General features: G+C 43.1%; 1 protein-coding gene across 1 annotated transcript in view; it reads left to right on the top strand.

Moving 5' to 3' along the window:
• LOC126521965 (uncharacterized) overlaps positions 1-13623 on the top strand; it is a 32912-nt gene that overhangs the window by 15386 nt on the left and 3903 nt on the right. Inside the window, exons 11-14 of the mRNA XM_050170724.3 lie at positions 2672-2945; positions 6639-7050; positions 9626-9955; positions 11800-12298. Coding sequence (XP_050026681.2) covers positions 2672-2945; positions 6639-7050; positions 9626-9955; positions 11800-12298 — 1515 coding nt within the window. The remainder of the gene's footprint in view (positions 1-2671; positions 2946-6638; positions 7051-9625; positions 9956-11799; positions 12299-13623) is intronic.

The following is a 13623-nucleotide window of genomic DNA, read 5'->3' on the forward strand; positions in this document are numbered from 1 at the left end:
ATTGGGGCACATTAAATATCCCCTGGTGGTCAAAGTTAATCCTCTGCTATGGCTTGCCTCATAGTCAAATCGTGGTTTTGGTGTGTAAAACCCCACAATTTAATTCAACAGTAACAGTAGTAATCAAACCTTTATATAGCGAACTCTCATCTGACATGAAATTACCTTTTTTATGTACATTATACACTATAAGCGTGTATTCACTATGTGCTGATATAGCCAAGAAACATTTTATATTTACTTCTTTATATCTTATACGTCACTGTAGAGCATCGCACACGAAATGCGAAGGTTGTGGGTTCGGTTCCCACCTGCAGCAAGTTGTTTTTTCGTCCACTTTAATTTCCATTAATGTATTGTTTCCTTACTTCATTTATTAAGCACAAGTAATTTCCCTAATGTTGTCCTTGGTGTCAGTGTTTGTTGGCTTCTCATGATATATCCATGTTGGGCATATCAAAATTTGAGGGTAGTTAGTGACCTCGTTAGTACTATGTATCTGACAGGAATGCAGCATAAAAATGTACTGAACAGTAGTATGCACTAACTGTCAGGTACAGATTTGCATCTCTTGACATGCGCTGCCACTACCAACCCAGAAATAAATGTGAGGCCACAGTGATGGAAGAATTTTGGCTCTCTCACACATCCGTACAACAATGCAATAACGATAGCAGCATTTCGAAACTTTGGCAGGGAACGTGATTGCAGAGTGGGCAACTAGTTCAGTTTTTCTTGGAGCGCATGTACGTGCTTGTACAGAGTCATTCCCTTTTAGGGGAACATATGAGCGCGCGGATGCGCTCCACGGTGCTCCACATGTGGCTGTTCTCTACAGTTTTTCTGTCGAAAACAACGACGTTTGGCGCATTCCACTTACGTGGCATCAAGCACGAGGGGCTCTGCGGCATGTGCAACATGCGACGCTGTGCGGGTCTCCAGACCAAATATACCAATTCAAAAAATTTGATCCAGTGAAATTACTATATGATGAACATCGGGGGACTGTGGCAAATTGTCCGTCATTCTGAAAGATCATTATAGTGAAAGCGCCAGAATTGACCATTCCGCCCGTCAACCCATCAGGTCATCAATTGTCACCGTGTGAGACATCCCCGAAAACATTGCTGTTGGCTCTGAGCCTGCACTGTTGCTATTTTCTATGGATTCCGCCGCCACACACCACAGAAGCACTTTGTAGTAAGAGTGGCGCATGCAAGCGGGACGCTGATACTGAGAAAACCACTGACAAATAGCGCAATGTTTCTTTTTGTTTGTTTGTTTTTCATGTTCCTTGCCGTGGACACTGCAGCCGTCTCGCTCGACACAGACACCTGAACTGTTCCAAAGGTCAAGCACATGTAAACAACATCCTCCGAAAAACTCGACTTTGCAAGCACAGAGTTTACACTTCTTTGCGTGTGTAGCTAGTACGACCATAGGAAGAAGGGCGAAAGAAGGAAAAGAAGACACGCCTGTGTTGCTAGGTGACACTTGTCTGGGCAGAGCATGCGCTCGCAAAACCTGATGCATCATCACCTTGCAATAGAGAGAGAGAAAATAAGGTCCTCTCCCGCATTTTTCTCCTCCGGCGTTGTCTCAGGTTTTCAGAACCCATCCGCAGCGGCATCTGCTTTTGGCGCTTTGTCGTCTGTTGGCTTACTGTTCCGGCTGCCGAGAAGGATACACAAAAATCTAAGAATCCCCCTCTGAATATTTATTCGTAGTACAGAGGCTTTGTTAACATGACACAGAAACTGAATAACAATCGTTATTCTGAAACGTTCGATGTTCTAAAGTTTGTATAATATTGAAACATTTTTACCTTGAATCTAGTAAAGTGGTCAGCAGGTGATTTCTGAGAAGTTAATTTATCTGAAATGTTTGTTAACATGGTGTTCGTACTAACGAGGTTTCACTGTAGTAGATATTCTCTTCGCAAATTGAATTATTTGAACCTTCACTATTCAATTCGATGCAATTTAGTGATCTTCAGGCACAGTCGACTTCCATTAATTTGACTCTGGCAGGACTGACGAAATTGATTGAATTATCCGGCAGGTCGAATTAAACAAGATGCAGAAAAAAAAGACTGCAAAACATGACACTGATTCATTTGGCACTATTCTCCCAATTCCAATACACTTCCGAATCAAGTGTGCGCCCACTTTCTATGTGTCCAAAGTTGAAAACTAGCATATAAATTGCATTAAAGCTCATAAACAAAGTAGAAATCTAATGTTTACCTGATTTTCGAGCAAGAAATATGAGCAAGGGTCCAATATGTGTTGCACATTGCAGCCGGTTTTTTAAAGTCAGCTTCGCCGCAATACATTTCTTTTATGCGGTAAAGCATATGAACACCGCAAAGGCAGTTGCCAATGCTATGAACATTGTTTTGGTTTTGTATCCGACTGTAACTTGAAAGCAATTTTTGAACTCATTTTCTCTGAAAAGGAGGTGTGTGTTAAGATGCGAGTAAATACGGTATTTCAGTGCACAGTGACGGACAATAATTGGTCAGAGTCAATCCAGAGCGCTCTACTGACATATCTCATAACCGAGGTGTACACGCCTTCAGAATCAGCCACTCAGTCAAACAGTTTCATGTTCGAGGTTCACCTTTTGCACTTATGCTTTGACATGACATTATTTGTTATGCCTTTTGCAGGAACGTGAAGAGAAGGCACGCCTTCTGCTGATAGCTAAAATGCAGCAGGCTGCAGAGGAAGCCGAAGCACTACGAAAAGCCAGGCGAAGCCAAAGGTTTCATCACGTGTTGCAGCCAGGTCAGGCAGCACAACAGCTTCCCAATTTTGACTCTGGAGGCTCAATCGACGCCGACTTTTCAACATCCCTGGAAAGGATATCGTCATCTATGGCTGGGATATCAAACATTGCCAGTGAAGAACAGACTGACCTATCAACGCAGCAAAATCTCTCCTGTAAGTTATCCAGGTCTATGCCCGCTCTTATTTTTGTGCTCTTCCATGCTCAGTCAATTGCGTCCAAGTTTATTGTAGGCGATGGCTCATTGGCTATGGCATCCGTTGTGAAGACTCTGTAGCTGTGGTGTTGTGCTGTCGCGTATGAGGCCATGGGTTTAATAGACGACTCTAGAAAGTGGTGCGCACCCTCAAGTGGCTCCTGGTAAGGCATTATGGGAATCGTGAGGGAAGGTGCTCCATTGTCTGCTTCACTTGCAGCTGCCCCCGTAGCATTATATCTACACAATTATGTAACGAATCCCTGAATATAATGTGCACCCAGTTTTCACAGACATAGAGTTAGAAAATAAAGAGGCAGCTGCATAATATATGCCTCTGATATATAAAAGAAATTTATAGCACACCCTTCCATGTTCACGATCAGAAAAAAAAAAAAAGAACTAGATGTGCGGAATTCGACTGCACAGAAAGGAAGTTTATTTAGTGAGCTTTCACAACGAAAGCGGTGCTTTGTCATTGCCATTTCTGTTTCATTAGCCACGGATACCGAGAACACAGTTGGTGGTATTCTTGAACAATTGCTTTTAGAGATAATGTCATCTCTTTTGTGTGGTTTTACGTTCATCTACACTGGACTTGTCAAAGTTGCAGCCGACAGTGTTCCTGGCCCTGTATGCAGATAGAGAGCTTGATAAATTGCTAGAATTGCTGGAAACCATATATGCTGAAGCATGTGATGCCGAGTCGCACGAAATCTCGCGAAAGTGTTATCTTGGAAAGTAATTGATCGAGAATACCGCTCCAGATCGTTGACCACAAAATGACACACACTTACACTTACAGATGGCACTTACAACAACCAGTTACCAATGCCACGAACTCGTGTTTGGTTTCGTATCTGAATGTAACGCGCAGACAATCTTTGGACCAATTATCTCAGAAAAAGGTGCACATTAAATTTGGGTAAATACGGAATGTACCTTGCCTAACTGGAGTCAGGACAGTCTTCTACTGCCTTAGCTAATCATAGCACTACTGGTTAGAAAGATAAGCATGACCCCAGTGGCCACAAACTACCACGTGTTTCTGCAGCCATCACGTTTCCGCACTGTTAATTGCAGCATAAGCAGGTTTAACACTACCAAAACATATCAAGGCAATTATGAGGAGTAGAGGTAGAATGATGTCGTTCCAACAAGCTCAATCCGTATGCAATGAGAATATTGCATGAAAATTTTGGTGACGCTTTGCATTCGTTGCTAAACATCACTAGTTGCCAAATGGGACTGTCGCCCTCACCAATATGTTCATTCTGCCACGCTCATGTTGATATGAAACATTATTTGTTGGGATGCCCAGAATTAGTGGAAGCGTGCAAGACTCTCCTTGAAGGACATCGAGTTGCTCCATGCACTACTGTGGAAGACCTAAGTTTTCTCGCAAGGACATTGTATTTTACAGAGGGATGTTCTCCTCCCATTTCAAGTTACTCTTGCCGAGTATTTTACTTTCTTGCTGACAGGATGCATACATATTGAGCTTTGCTGTATGCTTTGCTGTAGCTGGTATTCTCTTAAGATCCTGCATTTTTGGTTTCATTATAAGCATTAGAGTACTGATTTAAATAAAGCATGTCTAACCAAAATATATATTTACTTTCTTACATATAAGATAATTCATTATATCCATGTTCATTATGTAGAGTTTTGACTCTACATCATATTTCTTTCTTTTTTTCTTCTTCATTTGAACACGATGCACAAACACTTGATGATAAGCAAAGGCTGCTGACTGATAGGAAACAGTACTTATGAACAAAAAAAACTTGGTGCCTTTCCACTCTGTGAAGAAGGATGATCAGTGAAGCTATGTACGTGGTCCCCTTAAAGGGACACTAAAGGCAAATATTAGATCAAGGTAAAGTGATAGATTAGTGCAAGAGAATCTCTTAGGTGCCAATATTATCGCGAACAGAGCCTCAATAATCGATAAATTTAGGTAAATGCAGGACATGATTAGAGACACCCCCGGGACATTCAAGTACTTGCCCGATGACGAAAGCACTTCTCAGTTAAATTCTGTCACTAGTACTCAACCACTCCTTGCAAAAAAGATCCTTGTATTGTATTATAAGATGAAGTAAAATGCTACTTGTCCATTTCTTTTCATTAAAAAAAAAAAAAAAACAATTGAAATTACCCTTCACCATGACGCGGGTGGTTGAAATGTTTCGTTTTCGCTCGACTCTGCACCTACCATGCTTTCGCGTTTCCGTAGTTTCGTTACCGCGTAGTGTTGCACTAATTTTGCTGGCTCGTGAAACTCGCACAAACTGCAAGTAGCGGAGAATTCAGCTTCCATGTGATATCGCAGGATGCCCGAACGGTCTACGCCACTAAGTCTTTCCAAACTAAGTCTTTCCTTTGCACAAAACAACTGATGCGAGGTTTTTGGAGTGATAATTAAGAAGTCCACGTCTACTAAGTATTTGCCTTTAGTGTCCCTTTAATGGCAAACTGCACCTCCACCACGGATTAGCCCGGCATTGCACTATCTTCAGTATCGGCCCACGTATGGGGAGTGCTTAACGGCTTCTTCTCCTCCACTGCGGGTCTGCCCGGCATTGCACTATCTTCAAAATTAACCCACGTATAGGGAGGGCTTAACGCCTGCTTCACTTTCGCCACGTGTCGACCCGGCATTGCACTGTCTTCGGGATCGGCCCGCATAATGCGTTTTATTCTAGTTGGGCTGCATCAATCACAGCATGGTACTTGACAGCACGTTGGAGGAGAAGGCTTGAGTTTTGTGTTGACACATGGACATGATCCTGGGGGAACTACCCCTTAGTAGCTTCGCTGTAAAAACTTTGTGAATCCAGCTCCAGAGCTGTTGTTGTTGTTGTTGTTGTTGTTGTTGTTGCCTGTCACACGTGTGCTCTTACCCACGATGGGGGATTGGCTCCATTTAGTTCCAGAGCCAAAGCAATTGCTGAGGTCTGCTGACTTCTTTTCTTTCTTTTTCTTTTCCAAAACATTGGAAAGTGTGGGGGATTGTCTAGATCAAATACAATTATTGCTCAACGCATTGAAAGGGAGCCCAAAATTTACCTGCCATGTTTGCTTAGTGACTAGCTTTGGTGTTTAGCTTTGGTGGTGTTTAGCTGCTAAGCAGAAGGTCGCGGGATCAAATCCTGCCACAGTGGCCACATTTTGATGGCGGCGCAATGCGAAAACACCTATGTACTTAGATTTAGGCGCACGTTAAAGAATTCTAGGTGGCCCAAAATTGCCGGAGTACCCCACTACAGCGTGCCTCATAATCAGGTCATGGTTTTGCCACATGAAACCCTATAATTAAGTTATTAATTAGGAGCCCAGAAAGTTGTGCAGTGCCTTTCTTGTAACTGTGGTGGTAGCACAAACTTAGTCTAGGCAAGGTTCTGTAGTACCAGCAATAAAATGACCCGCTGCCATTCATCATGATATATGCGGTAGAAATTGGCAGTGGTTATAGACAGTGTTCTCAGATGAATTCAAGCGAACTGGCAGATAGCTAGAACAAAGCATATGATTTGAAAAGTTGCCTCGACTGAATCAAAAATGCATTTTACGCAATAAATTTTCGTGCACTTTTTAGGAGATGTCCTCAAGTTTGGAAGTGCAATTCTTAAGTTGACCTCTCTTGCAGCTGCGCAAATGTCCTCTCAGACTGCGCTGCCGATGCCTCAGCTGCAAGCGTCCATGCCAGCAACGCTAGCTCCCGCGGCTACGGTACGTCCTCTGCGAGGTGATCACGATGTCGCAGCCAGCAACAAAGTGCAGCGTGAAATGTCCAGTCAGACAGACGGTAGCCTTTCTACCTCCATCTGCTCCAGTCGCTGTTCGCTGCTTTCATCGGCGGGAATGGTGGAAATGAATCCTTACATCGAGAACAGGGTCCTGACTCCGACGAAAGTGCGCATCGCTCAGCATGCTCTGCGATCCCACCAGCAGCGTAGTCGTGAGTTTGGCATCCAGACAGACATTTCACTACCTTGTGGATGGAATCACAGTGTTCTCTGTGATGACACGACACATCTGGCTCAAGAGTACGAAACCAGGTATGGGCAGCTTTTCTACAGGGCTCATTTGTTAGATTCCATGTTAGACCCACCACGGAGGCTTAGTGGTTTTGCTGCTGAGCGCTAGGTTGCGGGTTCGATTTCCAGCAACGACAGCCACATTCTCATAGAAGCTCGAATATCAATCTCTAAGGCTACGTTCACACTTGGGAAACGGCAAGCGGGCGGAAAATCTTTTCCACGCATGTACAAGATGTTCACATTTGTTTTGCCACTGCAGCGGAAACCACTGCCGCTTTCGCTCACATCCATCTAGTTTGCATATGTTTGTCAGCGTAGTGGCGCTGTTCGGTGCACTATTTCAAGACATACGTTCATTCATTGACCCATCAGTTGTCCATTGACCCATCAGTCCATAATTCCGCGCAACTGCGCGTGTCATGTTTAACTTTCGTCTACTATGGAAGATAAAGAAGACATAGTTTCGATAGTTTTAGCTAGTTGCTTTTCCTAAATATAGATAATGAACAACAGAAAATGTTAAATTTTATGACCAGATGTTTACATGCTAGTGCAGCTTCTGGTGAAGCGGAACCACTTTCCGCTTCGCTGTGGCGAAAAAATCGGTCCTAGACCTATCGGGCTTGCCGCCTTATTTTCCGCCCATTTCTCCACCTAGGTGGGTGGATTTTGTCAAGTTCTTTCCGCTTCCGCGTGCTCCGAGACCAAGTGTGAACACAGCCTTAGTGTATCTCAACTGTACTTACCATATTTTTTTCGATTATAAGGTGGTCATGATTATAAATCCAGGGTGCAGTTGGGGGACCAGAAAAAGAGAACCGAAGTGTGCAAACTAATGTAAGGTGATATAGAGTAGCCGATGAATTATTGAGACTTGGCAGGGACTGCCGGAAATTTAAAATAATCGGAAATTCCTGGAATAATAAAAATAATCGATGCAAGTTATATGCAAATTTTGCCTTGTGGTGTGGCTTCACAGCAGTTAAGCATGAACAGCCATAAAGCCACATTATAAGATGAAATTCACACTGCCGTGAAGTTGCATCTCAAGGTGATATTTGCATATAACACACACTTTGTCTTTACTGTTAAAATGTTCAAATTACAGGTGAAGGTTATACGTGAAAAGATACGGTAATTGCCTGCCAAGGTTTATTAGTTGCTGCAATCTGCACTGCTGTCTAAAATATGGATCGCCAAAAAGTTGGCACTGCTGCCATCATATTGAAACAGTAACTGAATCTATTATACTCACATGTACGATTTAGGGGGGGGGAATTTGATGCTAAGGATTCTGGCAAAAACCTCGTTTTATATTCAAATAACTACTGTTATTGGCCGCAGGATAGAGCTGAATACTTCAATATGTCGTGTGTCAGGTTTACTCTGGATGGGTAGGTGTTTGGGCCAAAATATATGTCACTTTACAAAAAGAAGTATATTTTGACATACTTGAATTCATTTCAGAGCTTGCTCGTGCGAATGTTTTTATGCATGAGGCCCAGTGCTTTTCCGTAGAGCGAAGCAAGTGCCAGCAGTTCTTGCATTTTGGTGAACTTTCCGGATATATATTTGTTTTGAATGTAACTATCTGCTATTCCTAGCACATTTTAAAGTTTTCTCAGGTTAGTCGCCTTGTGTTTGCAGAGAGTACATCATTGCTTCCTGGAATTTTTATCGTCCTCTAAGCTTTGGGTCATCAATTACTGTTGAACATATCCATTCATATTTGGGCTCCTAATTCATACAGCTGTATATTTCCTTTGCAAGAAAATGCGTGTTTCCATTTGAGCTTGTTAATCATCTCAATGTAATATCTAATTGCTCCTAAGAGTGATTAGTGATTACATTAATTAGTGAATCAGATCCTCTTGATTCTTGAGTGACAAGTCATAAATCTTCATCAACAAATCAGTCATAGTAGTAACTGTCTTTTTCAAGCTACGCATGAAGCATAGTAGTAATTCCATCTTCTTGGTTATGGGAACTCTTGTGAATCCTACTGATATTGAAATCTTGGTGCACACCCAGGAAGTCTTGCGATGTGCCCCGACTTTTCTTTTATGACTACCTTAGGTTGTGTACATGATGGACTGTTGTCAGGTGAAATGCTCGTGTGAAAGTGCATGTTGCAGTATCAGGAGGTGGCTGTAAGACAAGTGAATTTATAACAATATTGCTTTGAAGTTAACTGCCTGATATTGTTCTTCAGAAGTGGTAGAGGCTCAAACATGCGCTCTCTTTCAATGAGTATTTTCTTATTACAGCGAACTTGTCTTTGCTGTACTTTGCATCGATCCTGTTCGCTTTCTGTCCATACCTTGAAAGGCCTTCTGTCCTTCTGCGTTGCTAAGTTGTGCCATGGTATGCAAACCGGCAGTGAGGTGACAAGCTAGGCAAGAAGTTAAACAATACTGACAGCTTTTCACTGTCTATGATATGCAGTACTACTGTGTGCTGGAAGTTGGGCTAAATTAAAAAATTTGTTTTATACATTTGTGTTAAGGTTTGACTTATCTCATCAACCCATTACTAATTCATGCATAGTAGTACAGTTTCTTTGTGTTCTCCTTCTCCCACTCTGCTTGCCTAGGAGCTGTCTTAGGGAGTTCCCTCCTTACACAAGTGCTGTCCGAAGGCTCCAGCACAGTTTGCCATTGAAAGGAGTCCACAGAAAGCCTTCTGCCTATGCACCACCAGAAAACCTTCGTGAGCCAGCTGCCAGCCAGCGAACTCCCGTGACTGTGAACAAAGGCAGGGTATCAAGTGTGCTTCCTGTTGCCATTGCCCGAAGCAGTGCTCAGAAGCTGCAGGAGCTGCGGAGGCAGCACTGTGAACGAGAGTCTGGAGCACGACAGCTGCGCGGGTTCCCTCAGTTTGCATCGCAGGTTGTGGGCAGGGGAGGCATCGCTGAGAGGAATAGGTAAGCACACAGCCTTCCTTAAAGGTGTCCAGTTTTGTGCATTTCACTATGCATTGTTACAGGCCTTGATATAGGTACAGTTCAGCATTTCTGGTTTTTTATTTTTTCTAACATAGAAGAGCAGCAGATTGGGCTAATTAATAGATTCCACTACATTGGAACGATGTATAGCACAAAGTAGTGTAAACAAGACGTCAGACAGGAACAAGTACTAGCTTCCAGCTGGAACATTTGGTGTACTTTTTAGAATTTTTACTTCCTGTAGAATTTTCTTTTCTGTGAGTATACTCTTTTTTTTAAATATATTTTCTGTGAATAGTTTTTCGCGTCGAGCATTTTTTTTTCCTTTGGTGAATCTCCCATTCATTAAGTATGCTGACACTAAAACGTGCAGTGTAACTGCAGATCCTGCTTGTCAATACTGTAGTTGCATCTAGTACAACGAATAACAGATATAAACAAGCAGTCTAGCAAGGGTGAAACCGTACATGGTGATGTTGCTATTTGGAAATTAAAATTCAGCACATTTGAACTTCAAACTCAGATAAAGTGAGACATTATTTGTGACATTGTCTAGCTTGATTACAATAGTTACAATAACTTGATTATGCAGGGGCCCTGTGAGTCATTGCTGAAAAAGACTAAGCATTGCATGTTAAAGGAATTAAATAAGAAATAAGAAACAGAAATAAGAAAGAACTAATGATACTTTGGGTGGTGGGCTGACACATAACCTTAAGCTCACTAGTCTTCTTGTAACAGAGCGCGTGAAGGCTTGCAGCTACATGCTGATTTCTGTCTTACCTTTCTAGTAAATTTGCTTTCATTGACATTATTGGTTGAAATGCAATTCTGGGAAAAAATTCAAGGACCCTTTCTTTCTTTCTTTCTTTCTTTCTTTTTTTTCAGTTTAAACTGAATATGTGGAAACCTAAATATAGGGTATCCTTTTAAAGGGTATTTATTTATTTAGTTATTTAAATAACATAGTCCGTGGGTAGGATACGCTGCTGTGAATGTCTCAGCCAAGTTTTGCTGCCGTATGCGATGCGTGGAGCTCTCAAGCAGTTCGCGAAGTTGCCTTTCCCTCAAGCGCTCTCTTTTCAACATAAGGCCCTGTCCCCACTTTTCTAGACACACTATTTTGTCATCGGATGCACTCTTTTGTCATTCCCTTAGACAGCTGCTATCGGTCGATAGCTGACATCAAGCTGCGGTCGGATACATAGCGTAGACACCGCAGCCATCACGGGCTACTGCCACGAGTCCACTGGCTAAGCGCGCTGTGGTTCGCTGAGGACAACCACATTTAGCTTACGTTTGGCGCATCGTAGTTGCCGGAATTGGAACTCCCACGTTAACATCCAAAATTAAATTTGAACTGCGTGGCACGGTGACGTTTAGAAGGCGGAGCATTGTGGGCATGCCCCGCTGCGCCGTAGCCTTCGTAGTGCAAGTAATTGAAGAAGGAACGGGAGCACAGTGGAGGCCATGTTTGATTGCCAATACCTCCGCTTCTGCTGAACGCATTGAAGTACTTTTTGCAGCAAAGTATTTCTGAAATAGCCTATTTTCACTTCAAATGCCCTCCTCCACTTCGATAAAAAGTGTTTCAGGGCCCCTTGAAGATGACAGGCAGCTGACAGGCTCTTGCATTATTAGATGTGATAAGGAGAAAGAAATGCTATACCACTTTCATTTATGGGTGCATACTGGTTCCGACAAGCCAGTAGTTATGCTTAGAGAATTTTTCATGCTTATCTCAAGTAATAGTGTAACACGTGATTTTTATATCCTACAATGGCGAATTATGTGTTCACGTTGTCTTTATCCGATTTCTTCAGCAGGAGCAGAGCTCCGGTCAGAGTTACGAGCCAGGGACCTCTTCATTTTGAAGAAGAAGCTTTGCAAAATACCACACAGAGTGAAGAGGAAGATAGCACAACTCACAACACCACTGGATGCCGTGCAGCCCAGAGTCCTCCCGTGCCAGCTTTGCGTGACAAACTGCTGCCGTCACCCCACCGCGCCGTGAAAAACAATGTCTCAAACTCGCCAAACATTTCTTCTGAAGTTCCGCTCACCCCGGGAAAAGCTACAGAGACCCCTCCTGCCTCACGCAAGCGCTGGCGGAGGCAGGAAGTGTATGTCCCACAGCAGCCGTTTGGGGAAGCTCAGTCGCCGAAACAAAGCACTCCAAACCGCAGCAGAGTGGGAAACACTCCTGCCCAACCTCTACAACTTCAAGGAATCGTGGAGCGGCAGAGATCGGTGAGCGTCAGCGGGGCAAGGCGCAATCAATCGCCGTCACCAGACCGGCGTGCACAGCGCTCTTCTTCTCAGGTGAGGCCCTTCATGAAAGCTACACATAGCGTAATGTCCAGGCAGGTCACGTCATTCTGGACCTGCATTGCATCTCCAAACCCCTGTTTATTCACCAGCTGTCCTTTTAACAAGCAGAGTTAAAATTTCATGTGTTTATGAACTAGTGCAGCAATACACGACATTAGGATGGAAAGCTGGGCGTGTTGGTTTAGCATATTCTGAGGTGAAGTGTGTGTAGACGACACACATCGGCGCCTTGTCTGTTTATCTCTCTTATGTGTGTCATTGTCTACCTGCCTTTCACCTCGGAATAGTACAGCAAGGTTTCCAGGCTTGGAAAGAACGTAAATGGTTCTTGTGAAGCAAATCGGATTGTTAGGTCGTTGCGTGAACAAGGTGACTTATTCGTCAAGCAAATTGCAGCAAATTTAACAGTACTTCACCGCAACAGAAATATAAGTGCAGTGGTGCATCCTTTACAGGGGTAAGAAATCCTTTGCAGATGTATGCCAATCTGAATACACCATTCAGCAAAGCTGTATAAGCTAGTTTTCAGATTCTTAGAATGTACTAGGTGTCTACATGCGAACTATTCTCAGTAAAGATTCGTTATCGATGTCGTGATCATACGGCCACTCTGGAATCCCACGTGGGCTGCGTTGCTGGCTGGTCTTTACCACTGCAGCCATACATACTCCTAGCTAAACTTCAACACGGAGCCGTGACGTGAGGAAGGAAAATTATGGATTACTGACTAAAAAACCATGCAAAGAATACGTCTGTTTGTGTGAGATATACACAAGGTAACGTTTATTTTATAATTATTGAAAATTATGTTTTCAAAGCAAATAAATTTGCGATTCCGACACAGGTACTATTGCTGATTGATATCAACCAAGCCACCACACGCCGCACTCTGCCGCACGAAAATGATTGCGAAACTCTCATTAGCAGCTTCGCTGCAAAATTTCAGTGGTGCAGGATCTAGCTCAGTGTGTGAAGGACAAGTGCGAACTAGTTTCAGTCTGTGAGGATGCCGTGTAGGTTCAGTTGTCAGTTTAATAGACGATGTCCAAAAAAATGGTGGCTATGACGTTAACAGGCCTATCAGCGACATGCAGCATGGCGAAAGTCCAACCTTCGAGATTGGTTGCCATTACTCTGAGGGAGCCATCGCCGAGGGATGTAAAGGGGACACGAGTCAAAACATATTTTTGGACTGTTAGTTTGTTATGACTTACAAAGAACATTGGAGAGCATGAGGGAGAAATAGAGAGATGCTAGGATGGTTACAAGGTGCAAACCTTGTGATCATCTTGACGTCTCCTTATTAGTTCCTGTTT

The sequence above is a fragment of the Dermacentor andersoni genome, chromosome 6 (assembly GCF_023375885.2).
Source record: "Dermacentor andersoni chromosome 6, qqDerAnde1_hic_scaffold, whole genome shotgun sequence".
Lineage (NCBI taxonomy): Eukaryota > Metazoa > Arthropoda > Arachnida > Ixodida > Ixodidae > Dermacentor > Dermacentor andersoni.